Genomic DNA, 16,529 nt, shown 5'->3' with positions numbered 1-16,529 from the left:
AAGTAGGAGCCCTGGTTCCCTTGGTACTCTGTAATAGTAAATAAAGAAATAATATAATAATTATTATTAATAATGCACCTCAATCCTGACCAGCAGCACCCCTGTTTTTCCAGTTCTGGATTCCCCAAATGCAGCTCCGCCAGTTCCCCTCACTCTTGACCTTTAGCGCACCACCTGTTATTCCAGTCATGGGGCCCCATTCCCCACCGCACTCCAATGTTTCCACTGCCCCATAATCCTGGCCTGCAGACCCCACCCTCCTGCTATTCCTGCCTGCTCACCCTATGCAGCTGTACCAGTGTACCTCCATCCAGATGTGCACAGTTGCCACACTTTGTACAGCCCCATGTAGGACATACTATGCAAATGGGCATATTCACCGATAGTTTGCATTTACTCTTTAACTTCTCCTTTAAAATATCATGAGGATTTCATGCTGATGAAAGGTATTGGGCAGATAAGGTTACCTATACAGCCCCCTTATGCATGTTCATTAGGACCCAGTGTTTAATTATACCACTACACGCTGTTTTTCCCCACATGAGTTATCAGGATTTGAACCCAGGGCCTTTAGTGCCACAGCATACACCTCAGCCATCTAAGACGAGCTGTTGCGCTAAGCAGGCTGTTATTCTCTACATGGACTAGCCCATACAGGGAGACACACTTCATCAGTGGGTTATAGTACTTTTTGTGAGGCAGCACTGGAATGCTGGGTGTCAGGCTTCCTAGCCCCGGGACCAGAGTGTGGCCTGGTGGTCGGTGACACCACAGCCAACCCACAAAGTGAATGACACTTGCTATGTCACGTTTGAGAGTGGCATGGCATTTTCCAAGCTACGGAGGCAGGCACAACAGATCTGCCAAATCTCATTGTGTGAGATGCGTGACGCATGGAACTTTTGGACTGGCTTCATCCTCCACTGTTCCAGACTCCAGGTTCTCCGGAGAGCTTACCAGTCCCATCAAAAGCGTGTGTCCGTTTTGTTGTACGGCTCAATGGCTGCCAGGGTTTAGACTGAGATCTGCCAAAGCTCATTTCACTTGTGAGTGCTAGAGATGTTGGAGTCCAGAGGTAGGTAACAAATGTGTTATTGCCTTGTCCCACCAACACCCGTTCCCCACCTCATCATGTAGCTCAGTTAAGCCACTGCAGTTGCAACATGCCATTGATATGCTAGATAGACTCAGGTCTGTTTCCATCTACATACAATCATAGAAGATTAGGGTTGGAAGAGACCTCAGGAGGTCATCTAGTCCAACCCCTTCCTCAAAGCAGGACCAACCCCAACTAAATCATCCCAGTCAGGGCTTTGTCAAGCCGTGCCTTAAAAACATCTAAGGATGGAGATTCCACCACCTCCCTAGGTAACCCATTCCAGTACTTCACCACCCGACTAGGGAAATAGTTTTTCCTAATATCCAACCTAGACCTCCCCCACTGCAACTTGAGACCATTGCTTCTTGTTCTGTCATCCGTCACCACTGAGAACAGCCTAGCTCCATCCTCTGTGGAACCCCCCTTCAGGTAGTTGGAGGCTGCTATCAAATCCCCCCTCACTTTTCTCTTCTGCAGACTAAATAAGCCCAGTTCCCTCACCCTTGCCTCATAAATCATGTGCCACAGACCCCTAATCATTTTTGTTGCCCTCCACTGGACTCTTTCCAATTTGTCTACATCCTTTCTATGGTGGGGGGCCCAAAACTGGACACAATACTCCAGATGTGGCATCACCAGTGCTGAATAGAGGGGAATAATCACTTCCCTCGATCTGCTGGCAATGCTCCTACTAATGCAGCCCAATATGCCGTTAGCCTTCTTGGCTACAAGGGCGCACTGCTGACTCATATCCAGCTTCTCATCCACTGTAATCCCCAGGTCCTTCTCTGCAGAACTGCTGCTTAGCCAGTCGGTCCCCAGCCTGTAGCACTGCATGGGATTCTTCCATCCTGAGTGCAGGACTCTGCACTTGTCCTTGTTGAACCTCATCAGATTTCTTTTGGCCCAATCCTCCAATTTGTCTAGATCACTCTGGACTCTATCCCTACCCTCCAGGATATCTACCTCTCCCCCCAGCTTAGTGTCATCCACAAACTTGCTGAGGGTGCAATCCATCCCATTATCCAAATCATTAATGAAGATGTTGAACAAAATGGGCCCCAGGACCAACCCCTGGGGCACTCCGCTTGATACCAGCTGCCAGCTAGGCATCGAGCCGTTGATCAATACCCATTGAGCCCGATGATCTCGCCAGCTTTCTATTCACTTTATAGTCCATTCATCCAGTCCATACTTCTTTAACTTGCTAGCCTTCCTGTACCCTGTGTCCTTAAGCCCCAGTCCCTGTCTCCACTCCAAGTATAATTCCTTCCAGGTTTGTGAACTCCGAGTTCCTCAGCTCTTCTCAATTTCTCCTATTACCAGTACTGCCAACCCCAACCCCTGAGTCAGGGCCGCAATATAATGAAATAAGTTTAATATGCATAAGATTAACCCCCATACTCCCACAACTTTGGGGCTTTTTTTTCTTTGCCTTCTAGTTTCTGAGCCTTTAAGGAACACTTGGGTCATGTTTTTAAGCTTTTCTCTGTAACCAGGTGTGACAGATGCTGTAGATACATGGAATATTCAAAGACTACTACACTGACTTTATAAATGTTATATGTATCTTGATGGGCTGACTAGTGATTGTCACACCAGGAAGGTTGGAATCTTAACTTTCGTTTCAAAAGAACTGAGATCCTCATGCAGTCACTTACATTAGATACTGGGTTCTAAGTAAAACACCGACTACCATGAAACTCACAATCAAACCATATACCCTGGCAATGCTACCTAACTCTTCTACCCCCTTGCTCATTTGGTATTTCTTTTTCCTTTGCAATGAGCAATAGGGGTCTCAGGGCGCAGAAGGTGGAGAGAGGAAAGATTAAGGTGTGTCGGGGGGAAGGGCAGCATCTTGAACTCAGTGGCTTTGAACCATGTGGTTGGCAGCTGATCTCTTCCAGCTTTCTGGCTCCTGTGCATTGTCCCTGTCTGGGGGAGCTGGAAACCTCTGCCTCTGGTGTGCTTTGCCCATGGTGCATCTAGGACCGATGAGAATGCCTATGGGCAGGAAGAGAAGCCTGGTGAAGGGAGCAGGGATGCTGAAATTGGGGGATGAGGGTGAGTGTAGCAAGGGGCAGAGAGGGATGACGGATGAGAAGGAGGTAGAGGAGGATGGGAGGTGATGGGGAAGGAAGATAGGGAGAGGGTAGAGGTGGAGGTGGAAGATCCTCTACCAGACGGTATTTTTAGTTCTGCTTTCCAGTCACTCCCATCCCATCGCTCTCTCCTTTTCTCTGCCTTCCCTAAACGCTGCCGCCGCACCCCCGAGATGCCTCTCCTGCATGCAGAGCTGGAGAGGAATCGGGGCTCAATGGAAAAGACGTAATTGGTGCCACTTCCGTCAGCATTTGCCATATGCTCTGTGACGGCGCCGCAGGGGGGAGCGGGGCTGGAGGCAGTGCACCTGAGCATTTATCTCTGCGCTGGGCACGGGGCCTAGTTGCCCCTTCCCCTGCCGACCCCCTTTGGAAGCTTTTCTTGTACCGTTGGGTAGAATTGCCCCAAGCTGCCACCTTGAAACAGGCTAGGGCCTCGTGTGCGTGTGTGTGAGAGACAGAGAGACGGGGAAGGAGGAGCTGCTATGGGAGCAGCAGAACTGCTGCCAGCCCAATCTTCTGCATGGGAGAGCCACTTGACAAGCTCTGCACAGCAACGGGCTGGAGTGGGGAGGACTCCAGGACCGTCCTGGGGGATCCGTGGGAAGTGTAAATGCTCGACACAGAGTCCCCTTGATCAGGGGTGGTGGTGCTGATGATGGAAATCATGCATTTGGTGTTTATTATTACTGCTTCAAGCCAGTGGGTGTGGCAACACCCCTAGTTCCAGCACTGCTGCCCTCAACCCTCTTCCGTGGGCTCAGGGAGGGGGTGGGGTCCCTGCTAGAGACGAGAGTTTGTAAGACATATCCCCTCTGCGGTGGGATTTAGTGATAGTTGAGAAACGGGCTTGGGGCTGAGGGGGGAGGAGGGGTTAAGGAGAGGAAAACACTTTGATCTGCAGGGTCTGTGTCAGAGCTAATGAAGCAGAACCTCAAGGCGACAGGCCCCAGAGCAATGAAGTCTGGGCAGGAAGGAGGGCTGGAATTAGAAGCGGGAGAGAGGAGCAGCGAATTGGAAGAATAGGTGGATAGAGAGCGTGTGTGAGAGAGAGAAGGAGCGCGGCCAGGAAGAAAGAAGCATATGAATGAGTGATGACAGCCTGACAGGAAGAGAAATAACTTGCCCACATTGTTTGATGCCAGCTCACTCCCACCCCTGGCCCTGGCATCCCACTGCCAGCTAGGGGCTCCTGGCTTTCTCTGCCGTGGCATGCTTCTCAAAGTGGGATGTGTGCAACTAAAGCTTGAGGGCTTTTGCTTCTGCAGCTGCCTCGAAGCAAGCAGACCCCTTCCCGAGGAAGAGGCTGTCCGGCTGGTCCAACAGAGCCCCAGCAACTGTCTCCTCTCATGGTCTGCTGGTGTGAGAGTCTGGGCGTGAGGTGGTAGTGGCTGCCTCTCAGTCATTATCTAAGTCAGTTTCTGGCCCCGATCCCTGATGACCATGAAGCTTGATACAACCAGCTGGGAGCAACCCCAAAACACAGCAAGCAATATTTCTAGTGGTTAGAGCAGGGAATTGGCCGTCAGGACTCCTGGGTTCTACTCCTTGCCTTGGGAAGGGATTGTGGTCTAGTGATTAGCACAGTGGCCTGGGAGTCAGGACTCCTGGGTTCCATTTCCAGTCTAAGGAAGTAATGCTGTATAGTGATTGGATGTTACGTCCACCATGGCCTCTGAGCTGGGCTCTACCACCCACTTGCTGTGTGGCCTCGGGCAAGCTGCAGCCCCTCTGTGTGCCTCAGTTTCCCCATCTATAAAATGGGGATTATGCTGACCTGTCTCATGAGGAGGGGGCGTTTGTGAGCGTTAATCCATTCCTATGTTTGTAAAGTGTTTTCAGATCCATGGGGAATCACAGCATGTTCAGTATTTATTGTTATGTGCCCTGTGAGTTGTCTGCGTAGAAGCTGATAGGGCTTTGGGGATGTGGTTTCACTGTCTCTCTTCCTACTCGCAGGAAATGCCATTCAGGCCTTCGGCAATGGTACGGATGTCAACCTGTCCCCCAAAAACCCCTCACTGCCTGTCACCCTGCCACCTGAGACAGAAAAGAGCCCTGCTTTGCCAGATGACATCAATGACAGCAACACCATCTATGACACAAGTGTGATCACAACTTGCACCTCTGTTCAGGTAGGACCTCAGCTCCAGCTCCTGCTCCCTCTTTACAGAAGACGCATGTTAATTGGATGCATGGACCTACCTTGGCCAAAGCCTTCCCCACATCGATGTGCCTGCCGGGGCTTAGCCTACGGCCTTGGAAAGTGAGGGTTGTCTATTGAAGGCTGCTGTTTGCAAGTGTACCTCTTGAGTTGTTACAGCGCCAAATTCTCTGTTACCCAGAATCCTCTTGACCCCTGCCCAGTACTGTATTCTCTGTTACCCAGAATCTCACCGGGCTCTGCCCACCCCTGATACATGTCTATTACCCAGAATCCCCCAGGGCTCCTGAACAGCCCCAGTGCTGTGCTCACTTTATGTGTATAAGATGGTTTGATTTCTTTTAGCCTTCTCTTGCTTGGGCTGGATATCTCATAGGCTAATGCTTTCCCATGCAGTGGCCCACTGGCTACCAGTTTTTGCCCAGGTTGGCTTTACACACAGGCTAGTCTTGAGCACTGGGAGCTGAAAGTGCCCCTCAGTCCGTGGATTTACGGCACGCACGTATGCTCCTATGTGCATACACTGCTATGTAATCCTTCTGGTGATGGGCTGGAGAGGAGGTGGTTGGATCTGGATCAAGATTAAGGTTATGTCAGAGGCTGAATCAGGGCCAGTCCTCAGGTTCCAGGGCACTGAAACCTTGGCAAGTGGTTCTGTTAAGATGTTGACCCCAAATAGCTAATCTCTTAGGACTATAGCTGATTTTGTGGGATTTACCTTCTGAGCTACCCTCCTGAGATTTCAGCCATAATCAAACAGGAACCAGAACTGGAAAATAAGGTCCCTTCTGCTTTTGAATCAAATCCAGAAACAACAACAAACCCACATGGGCTGGTAAGGGTCTTAGAATTTAAACCTCAAACCACAGTTCACGGCTCCATCCTTGGCCTCCTCAAATTCCTCTGGCCCTGCAGACTTCCAGTTGCTTGGGAATTATCCTCATCCTGCAGCAGGAGCTGGCCACGCCCATTTGGCGTTCTCCTTCACAGCTTTGCCTAGAGGAGTGATCTGTCTACACGGTGGTCACGGGGTGTGATTGCAGCTTGTGGAGACACACCTGGGCTAGCTTTAATCTAGCTGGCTCGGGTACTGAGAGCAGTGACATGGCAGCAGCATGTGCTTCAGCAGGGGCTACCCACCCAGGTGGACTTGTCCAACTTGGGTGCTGCTGCGCTATTCAGGTACTTGAGCTCGCTAGTTTAAAGCCAGCTCGAGTAGGTCTACTCTGCCCAATGATTGCAGTATAGCTATACCTAGGACTGAAAGATGTGTTGTTAGCTAGCTCGATACAACGCTTTCTAAAACTCTAGTGAAGACAAGGCAAGTTGCACTATAGCAAGGCTTTAACTCAGCTAGTTTAGCACGTGCTTTAGTACAATTTACCTCATCTGGTCTAGAGTTTTAGAAGGTGTTGGAATCGAGATAGCTAACTCAGTCCAATAACCTTCAATCCTAGTCTAGATGAAGCCTCAGACCCATATGGAAATTACTGCTCCCCTCATCCCTGCACCTGAAGCTGCATTGCTGAAGGCAGGGGAAGCATCAAGCTACCACACTTATTGGGGTGATGTACAGAGAGATAATGGAATCGCTCTGCAGGCCCCCCTGTCTTTTAATGTTTATCAGATGGTAATGCCCAGAGGCCCTGATCTGCTCTAGGAAGTGTACAAACACATAGAAAGACAGTCCCTGCCCCAAAGAGCTAGATAGATAGACGGGCATCTCCTACTCACAGTCCCAACCGGAGGATGATTCTCCATCCACCTCTGCAGAAACAAAGTAAGTCTCTTCTTCTCCTTCAGGCTGTCGAGCACATGTGAAGGCAGCAATGTCACCCTTGGGCAGCCTCTAATTAGATCCGGCATGCTTGAGTAATTACATCTTATGTTTTCTAGTTACCACTCCGTGAGACAATCAGCAGCTCAATTTCATGCTAGAATTGCGGCACATCAGGGCCCCGCCGCTGCCTTGGTGGGCACTCGGCTCAGTTTTCATTGTGAGACACGCTTGGCAGAATTGTTCTCCTTCTAAGTGGGAAGAAAGGGAAAAACAACGCTGTTATCAGCGTTACTGCATCTTCTGCTCCATTTGCCACCTGATGACGGAAGGGCTGGTGGTGGTGCTGTGGCGGTATATTGCTGGAGTCAATTACTAGTGGACTAGTTTTGCTTGTAGTAAACCCAGTGAACTCCACTAGGTCAGACCCTGAGCTCAGTTGCTACTCAGGGAGAACTCAGTGGGAAGAGAGCTAGGTAAAATGGTTTCGCCGTAACTCTTGTTCAGTGAGGAATGCAGATTTGGTTGGGAATTGGAGTCAGATCCAACCAAGTTTTGGTTGAAAAACACCTTACAAAATCGGAAAAAATCAAAACGTTTCATTTTGACATTTTATGAAACAAAATGTTTCGATTTTTTGGGGGGGGTTAAGAACAACTTTGTGCTTTGAAATGTCCTGTAATTTTATTGGAAAAACCCTCCAGATATTTTAAAATGGTCCAGAACCCCAAACACTGTGATTTTGTCAAGACAAAACATTTCATTCGACCTGACATTTATTTATTTCTTTTTGTTTTTCGACATGCTGACATTTTTAAAAAAAAAAATCATTTTCGGTTTGCCCTGGAACAATTTTTCCCTGATTTTTTCAGAATTGCCAGAGAACCAAAACACCCATTATTAGCACAACCCTAATAGGAGTGATACCTGAGGAACACACAGGGCCTGATTCTGATCCTCTATACGGTGAGGAGGGTTGTGTTCTCTACTTGTGAAAACAGGCACAGCTCCATTGGCTTTAGCCAAGCTGCCCCAAATATACCAACAGAGGACTTGGTCTGTGTTACTCCACTGACCTCAGTGGTGTGACACTGGATTTACTCCAAAATCAGGAATAATTCCATGAAAGTCAGTGGAGTTGCTCCTGACGTACACTTGGGTGAGATCAGAATCTGACCCCGAGTGAGCACTGATCCACTGGGTACATCAGGAATAGTGTAAATCAGGAGTATCTCCATTAACGTCATTAGGCCTAATTCTCTGATCAGGGCCAGCTAGTTTTTGCCGCCCCAAGCAGTGAAAAAAACTGCCGTGGACAGCAAAAGGGAGAAGCTGCCGCCGAATTGCCGCGGCGGCGGAAACACTGCCGCTCCTTTCTAACCGCCGCCCCACGCACCTGCTTGGAACGCTGGGGCCTGGAGCCGGCCCGGTCTCCTATCATGTGCACTGGTGTGACTCCATTGACCTCACCAGAGCTACTGCAGATTTACACTAATGCAAGTGAGAGAAGAACTAAGCCCAGTGCAGTGACACCAACATTGACCTTAGTGGGGTTACTCACATTTACATCAGGGCCGCTGAGAAGAGTACTATGCACTTAGCTTTTCAGTTTGTACCCCTTTGTCAAGAATTAAGGGTGTGCTCTGTCGGTGAGAGCCAGGGGACTAGAAAACACTCCTGGGATTCATGTCTCGGTCTGCTTCTGACTCACTATCTGACGTTGGGCAAGAAATGAAAAGAAAAAGTTAGCTTGTATTTTTTGAACTTCCGTAAATGTTTTTCTTGGAAGAGCAGCAATAGCCCCATGTGTGTGTCCACGTGTGTATTTGTGTGTGTGCGTGCACTTGACCATTGTGCATCGGTGGCCTCCCCGGGCGCACTGTGGGCTCTGAAGTGTGAATGAAAATCCCGTGCCCCAGCAACTCACTCAGACAGTGTGAATCCCACTTTCCTGAGTCTGCCCATTTCCCCTTTAACTGTTGGAACCGCAAAAGGATGAAAGGAAGAGATAAGTCTAATGACCCCATCTCACTTCACAGAGAGAGACTTCAGTGCTTTTATGGCCATCTCCGGCACTAAAAGCCCTATTGCAGCGAGACTGGGAGAGCCTCTTGTTAGTGCTTTTGTTCGTGAACTGTACCTGCTCCTTTCAGAGGCTTATTCCCCTCCCTCAGCTTACCTTTCTCAGCTCTCTCTCACAAGGGTTTCATGGGAGAGCGTAGCTTGGGTATGACTGGCCAGTCCGCTGGCTTAGAACCAGTGGTTGGAATGGGGCTAAACCCACAGCCCCTTTCAGACTGACACAAACTGGAAGGATATTTAGGCTCGTGTATGCTCCGGAGTAGCCCTGATGGCCCGAAGTCGGAGTAGCTGCCCCGCTGCCAAACCCAAATGCAGCACAAGCAGCGGCTGTGGCCCCTCGGCACTTATGCTCCAGTTTTTAGCTCAGCCCTCAGAAGCCATGGAAACTTGTAAGTGGAATCACCTCCAGCTAGCTCAGTTCATGCAAACCCCGGCTTGCCCTTGTCTATGCTTGTGCTGGCCCATATGGCTGTTACTGGTGGGAGACAAGTCACAAAATTGTCTGTAGGGGCAACCCACCTGATACAGAATCTGAACTCTTCTCAGGGCTGTTTCCCCATCCCCACGGTCCCTCCGCTGCAGCACGCAACAAGCGCCATTTGCTGCCTAAGCTACATTGAACTGCTTCTGCTCCCTGGCTGGATTCTGATGTGGGGCTTGTCTTCCCTAGAAATGTAGGTGATGTTAGAACACAGCCATCAGGAGTCCCGTTAACCAACACAATGTTAAAAATCACAACTTGTGTCAGGGTCCACAGGGGCCTCCGTGTTTAATACCATGCCAGGGGTTGAGCCTATATATAGATCCAGAAGGGTTTGCCTACAACACAATGCTCAAAGCAACAGTCCCAGCAAAGTCGTGTTTGACAGCATGTCAGTTAACATAACTCGTCAAGGATGTGTTCTAACACAACCTGGCATTCCAGTGAAGGCAAGCTTTCCAGGTTTGTCTTCACTGCAGGGTTAGCTTGAGTTATTGACACTTGAGTTAATGCCTCTCGCGTGCGAGTGGCCACACAGCAAACAACGCTCGAGTTGCACAGAGTAGCTGTATCCCCACTGCATGACTAGCTCCAGCATCTGCAGTGCTTGACCTCCAGCCCCCACCCAACAAGCCAGCTAGCCTCAGTTGAAAGCACTACTTATCTTAAGCTAGAGATGCGTGTGTGTGGAAGGAAATTGGTGTAGGGGAAACACTTGAGTTACACCTCAAGATAACACTGCTGGGAAGACAGGGCCTTAGATAACAAGCCCATCCTGATGCAGATTCAGAATTTCCTCTCAAAGGTTATGTCTACACTGCAATCAGACCCACAGCTGGCCTGTGCCAGCTGACTCGGGCTTGCAGGGCTTGGTGTGCGGGTCTGTTTAATTGAGGTGTAGATGATTCAGCGTGGGCTGCAGCTGAGCTCTGTGACCCTCCCACCTTGCAGGGTCCTAGAGCCTGAGCCCCATCCCGAGCCTGGACATCTACACTGCAATTAAACAGACCCGTAACCTGAGTCTTGCAAACCTGTCAGCTGGCACAGGCCAGGCGCAGGTTTTTAATTGCAGTGTGGACATACCCTGCGTGTGAAATTTTACATTGTGAGTCTTTGTGCCGTGAGTTCCTCAGAGCAGGGATTGTCTCTTGCTATATGTTTGTATGGCACTGAACGCAGTGGGGCCACCAACCTGGGTGGGGCCTGCGAGCAGTATTGCCATATAAAAAATAATAATGATATCTGGATTCATCTGCTGGAAGACTTTCAGGCAAGGAATATGAGAGATGTGAATATAGTCAATCGGAGTTTGCAGAAGTTGAATGGATATTTGCAGATTTATTTTGTTTGCACTATCTGCCCAGATCTAGGCAGGAGTCCAGCAGAGAGGCTAAGCAGCCCAGGGAGTGAGGGATGAGAATTTTCTTTCTTCTCTCCTTCTCAAAGCTTTTCTGGCAGCCCCAGCGTACGCAGAGCACACCGAGAGACTTAATGTTTCAACACCAGACACACACTCTGAACTGCCTTCAAATGCCCCATGCAAATGTGGAAGCCTGGTAATTGCAGGCCTGTGATCAGAATAAAAACAGTTTGGGGTGCCCTTGCAGGCTGGCTCTGCAAGGACAGTGGAAAATGACAAAAGTTCAGCTCCCATGAAATTGGGCTTAGTGTGCTCCAGAGGGACAGCATGTTTGAGCGGGGCTGGTGGAATGAGTCAGGCCTTTAGAACCAAGGGCACAGAACAGCCAGCACATTCCTTTCTTACCAGCTAAAGGGAATGATTTGTCTCATCCGCAGCGTAACACCGGAGGTAGATCTTACTGCTTTTTTTTGGAGATTAAAGAGAAGTGACAGGAAGGAGGAAGCCTGGTCTGGAATTGCCCGACAAAGATGCTTCCTTGCACCCCCTTTAGTCTGTCGCAGACTGTGAGGAGTGACCAGTGATGTTCCATGGCCGTTACAGGTGTTAATCTCTGACCAAGCACAGTCTGTCTACGATGCAGCATGGATGGCCTATTACTTAAAGCAAGTGCCTGGGAGTCAGGACTCCTGGGTTCTGTTCCCAGCTCCGTGAAGGAATGTAATATAGTGGCTAGAGAAGGTGGCTGGGAGTTAGGGCTCCTGCGCTCTGTCCCCCTCTGCCACAAACTTCATGTGTGATCCTGGGCAAGTCACTTTAGCTCTTTCTGCCTCTGTTTCCCCATCTATAAAATGGGGGTAATGATAGTTGGCTACCAGGTCTGATTTCAGGTTGCATGAAACCCTAAGACCTTTGGCAAGACCTCCTGGATTGTTCTCTCTCCTCCACAGGAACATGGACCGAAGCTAAACAAATCCAAAGAGCACAGTCTCTGCTTCTCGGAGGTATGTGTCAGGGGCATCTCCTGGGAAGAGAGAAAGGGGCAGGCTGGAGAGCATGGAAGTGTGAGCAGAGGGGTGCTTTGTGCCATGCATACATGCCAATAGAGGCAAGAGATGGAGCCAGATTCAGTTACAAATGAGGCTCAGCATATCTACTGGGACTGTAAGATTTCTCTAAGCTGAGCTGGTCTTCAACTGCTGTATCTACAGAGCTACCCTTTAAGGAATTAAAGAAAAAAGCCAGGCTTTTAAAATCCCATGAGCCTGTTCCTACTCCGTTTCCACATCTCAGTGGTACTGTATGTGTGTACCCGTAACACCTACTCACTCCTGTTGTGTTTTGCTGGCTCTAGAATATGTGCTAACCCTAATTACGGCCCGATTCTGCAATGTTCTATGTGTTCAATCTTAAGTGTTCCTATAGGGCTCCAGCCTGAGCCTGAGTGTCTACGCTGCAATTTTACAGCCTGCGAGCCCAAGTCAGCTGACCCAGGCCAGCCACTGGTGCTTAATTGCTGTGTAGACCTATCCATAACCCCTATCACCTTGGAATCTAGGCATTGTCCAGGCAATGAAGCAATGGGAAGTTGAAGGGGCCAATCATCTTGCCAGAGAGTGCTTAGCATCTTAGGCCTTGTCTCCACGAGAGAACGGAACCATTTCTATTCAGCTGGATTAAGCACAAACCGTTTAGTGTGTCCACATTAGCCAGGCTGAATCGGTTTAAGGACCCCTTGAAGGTTTGCTTCTCATCCGCACTAAAGCAATTCAGTTGCAATGCCCTCTGGGTATCTCTCCCACAGTACTCAGCTCAGCTTCTATATGCAGTGCATTCTGGGAGATTTCACAAGGCCACTGGTGCACCGTAGGATAGCAGTGGGAGGCATAGCATTACTGTTCAGCTAGATGCGTCCATACTGGCACCATAATGACTGAGACTCAAAGTGTTCTGTTTACATCTGCTGTAGCAGAGTTGGCTTGGCACAGCTGTGACCCGGCAGCTTTGTGAGGAGCTGGTTGACATGATGTTTTTTTTCTTCAGCTACTGAAATGTTGATGACATTTTTAAATACCAAAAAAAGGGAGATTTTGGATGAAATTTTCACACACAAAAAATTCACCTGTTTTTTTAACAAATGACAGAGCAGGGTTGACATTTTCAAAAAATTTTGAGGGAGAAATGCCTAAAAATTTTGAAAAAAAATCAAGATTTTGAAATGAAAAATTCAGTTTTGAAAATAATCAAAAATGTGGAAAAAAAATTCCGATATCTGAGAAAAATGCAAGCTCTTTGATTTCTTTAAATCCCCTCCCAAATTCAGAAGGAAATTAAAAGCTATTTCCCAAAGATCCCCACCCTACCCTAGTAGCCAACCAGATCTGGCTACAGTTGGTAGCACGATTTTTCAACGCTGAGGGAAAAAGCCACTGAAACAAGCTACCAAGGGAAGTGGTAGATTATCCATCTCTTGATGTCTTCAAGTCAATATTGGATCCCTTGCTGGAAGATATGCTGTAGACAGACACAAGTTACTGGGCACAGTACAGAGATAACTGGCTATTATTCTCTGGCCTGAGTTATGCAGGAGTCAAACTAGAAGATGTATTGGTCCCTCCTGGTCTTAAAATCTATGAGCAGGTAGAAACAGTGTTTATTACAGCAGATACATTATTCCAAGATAAGATCAGATGCTTTCCTTATGCAAACACAGAGCTCTGCCACTGTACTAAACTCCTGTTTTCCATTCCTCTGCTCACAGACACTGCTGACCACAGACATTATGCCAGACCAGAAGACTTTTGTGGACCAGAAGGCGTCTGGCAGCCGACATTCAGCCAGGGGTATCCTCTCTGGTCTCCCATTCCTTCTTGTGAAACTGGCGTTATAAAGGAGAGAGGAACCGCATTGTGAAGGAAATGCCAACGAAACCCACACTCGCGCGCACACACACCCAAAAACTCTTGCAAGAATTCTCTCTCTCTCAACTTGTTTTCTCCCAGGGTTTCTGCTTTTGAGAAATTAAATAAAAGAGAATCCTTGTGTCAGACACTTAATGTGCAAGAATAGAGTTAACGCCGGCCCTGGGAGCACCGACCTCTGCGTGGACATGCATCCCAGCGGATGAACTTTGATCATTTTCTTTTATAGGTACTTATGTTTTTTTTCCTTTGTGAAGCAAGAGCCTGAGACTCACAACAAACTTACACGTGTGCACACACAAACAATGGATCCAAAGCTGTGAACAGAACTAGGGGGAACAGGCAGTGACCTACTGAAGCTTTGGTGAAGGCCAAGGGACAGAGAATGACCTGCCACTTCCTGGATGGACTCTGGCAGTGCCAGAATCACTATAGCTGTTTGCAGGAGGCTGGTGGAAGGATGGAGCGAAGGACAGAGACTTTTTTTCTTTCCCATGTTCAGTTTCTCTTTGCTGCTTGAGAATTCTATATGTTTAATTCCCACCCCAGATGAAGTCTGGTATTCTGTGTCCTGGGAAATCCACATGCTAGTGTTTTACGTCCCCCACTCAAACCACGGTGGGGAAGGTGTGTGTGGGGGGGAACAATGAACGTTTCACATGCGGACCCCAATCTCCCCTTTGAGGCTGCATCCCTGACTGGATGGGCAAACACTGGATCAGGATGCAGGCTGCTCGGAACCCAGGGGATTCTTTTGCCAGTTCCAAGGTGGGGTGGGTGTCTCTTTAAATCTTTTCCTTTCCTGGGATTGGTGAAAATTTTAAAATCAAAGACAAAAACCTCCACCGTTAAAAGGTTGTCTCGATGTTTCCAAATTGCTCTTTCGATGGGGATCTTTTCCTTTGTCCTGTTGGGTTTGGGTTGGACGGGAGAGGCCATCCATGGATGGAGGGCCTCTGTATGTTATTCTCTTTCCGTTTTCTTTTGTTTTATATATACATATATAGTGTATGTATATAGAGACCACCTATATCAACATATATGTATGTATATACATAACCATATCCATATACTGTGTGGCTTTTTTTTGTAATTCCTTTCTTTCCTTTTTTTAAAATGATCAACCAACAACAACAACAAAATGTATTATTGTAAAATTTATTTTTTTTAATAATGTCTATAATGGAAAAAATAAAATAAAACCAAGAACAAAAACAAAACCTTAATTCTCCCAGCCGCTGATGGGGCTTTGGGAACAGGAGAGCGACCAATAAGTTTAACCAATGGCTAAAATAAACATCATAGGAAGCAAATGGCGTCCTGTTTAGTTCAAAGCGCCTGGCCCCTGCTGCTCTGTTGATGTCCTCGTGCTGGCTGTGGACAGTGCCCCCGCCAAGTGCAGCAGCAGTCAAAGTGTGTGGCTTCTAAACGGTCATTTTTGACCCAGTCCATGGAAACTGGAAGCAGAGGGATGACTGGGCTGGGAGAAGGCATTTGTCCACACTGGGTAGTCGGATATCTTACGTTCCATGTGAGATCAGGTAATCTCTCTATTTTAGGTACTTATATGGCCCCATTACCACAGTGTCTGTGCACCTCACAGAGTCTATGCATTTATTCTCACCACACCCCTATAAGGCCGGGCACTGCTGTTGTCCCTGGGAACTGAAGCCCAGAGAGGCTAAGGGGGAGATTTTCAAACACATCTAAGTGACTCAGGAGTCTATGTCTCATGTTCAAACCTGACTGAGGTACCGAGAGCCTTAGTTCTATTGGCTTTCAATGTGGTTAGGCTCCAAAGTGCCCGAGTCCCTTCTGCAAATGAGACATGGGCTCCTAAGGCTGTTAGGTACCTAGGGCCAGATTTTTAAAGAGATCTAGGCCTTGAATGAAGCAGCTAGGCGCATCATGGGATTTTCAAAAGTGCCCAACTCCCACTGAGTAGGTGCTAGCTGCATCCATAGGCACCTAAACACCTTTAAAAATCTGGCCCCTAGTGACTTCGTCATGTTGTCTGTGACAGAGCAGGGAAGTGAATCCAGGTCTCCTGAGTCCTGTCACCTAAATGCTGCCCCATCCTTTCCTATAACCTTCAGCTATATTGGCCCATCCACTCTGGAATCCCACCCCACTCCTCGAGGTTCCCCATCAGGATTCATTGTTTGGAGGGGTCTGGGCTTTCTTTGTGGACCTCCCCTGTAGAACTACTCCTGCACAGTTGGTTTGTATATACGTCAAGCTCCTCTCCCTGTTTACTGTTTAGAGATGCTTCTCAATACCTGTGTGAGTAGCTTCAGGTGTTTCCCACTGGGGATGATGAGCTACTCGCACACCTGCCTACTTATTTGCTGTACATGAAGGATCCCTAGTGTGCTCTGGAAACGACACCTTTTACTAATGGCATTAACATTACCCTCAGCAGTGCCTGTCTTCGGGAGAGAGCTCAGTGCCTGCTCTCTTCAACCGCTGGGCTTGACTCGGTGGAGCTGTGTGATACAGATTCGGCAGAATGAAGCATGGTTTGGGGCTTGCATAACACA

The 16,529-nt window shown here is 48.4% G+C and overlaps 1 protein-coding gene across 2 annotated transcripts in view; it reads left to right on the top strand.

Annotated features, from left to right (window-relative positions):
• The window catches only part of GFRA2 (GDNF family receptor alpha 2), a 95,628-nt gene extending 80,331 nt beyond the window's left edge, over positions 1–15,297 (top strand). For both annotated transcript variants that reach the window (XM_043536460.1, XM_037886505.2), the window contains 3 exons: positions 5,164–5,339; positions 12,019–12,072; positions 13,830–15,297. In XM_043536460.1, the coding sequence (XP_043392395.1) occupies positions 5,164–5,339; positions 12,019–12,072; positions 13,830–13,958 (359 nt within the window). In that variant the 3' untranslated portion in view covers positions 13,959–15,297. The remainder of the gene's footprint in view (positions 1–5,163; positions 5,340–12,018; positions 12,073–13,829) is intronic.
• Positions 15,298–16,529: the final 1,232 nt, after the last annotated feature.

This window comes from Chelonia mydas, chromosome 26 (assembly GCF_015237465.2).
Source record: "Chelonia mydas isolate rCheMyd1 chromosome 26, rCheMyd1.pri.v2, whole genome shotgun sequence".
NCBI classification, from domain to species: Eukaryota; Metazoa; Chordata; order Testudines; family Cheloniidae; genus Chelonia; species Chelonia mydas.
Note: the sequence above shows the minus strand (reverse complement) of the source record. Positions and strands in the feature narration are given on the sequence as shown.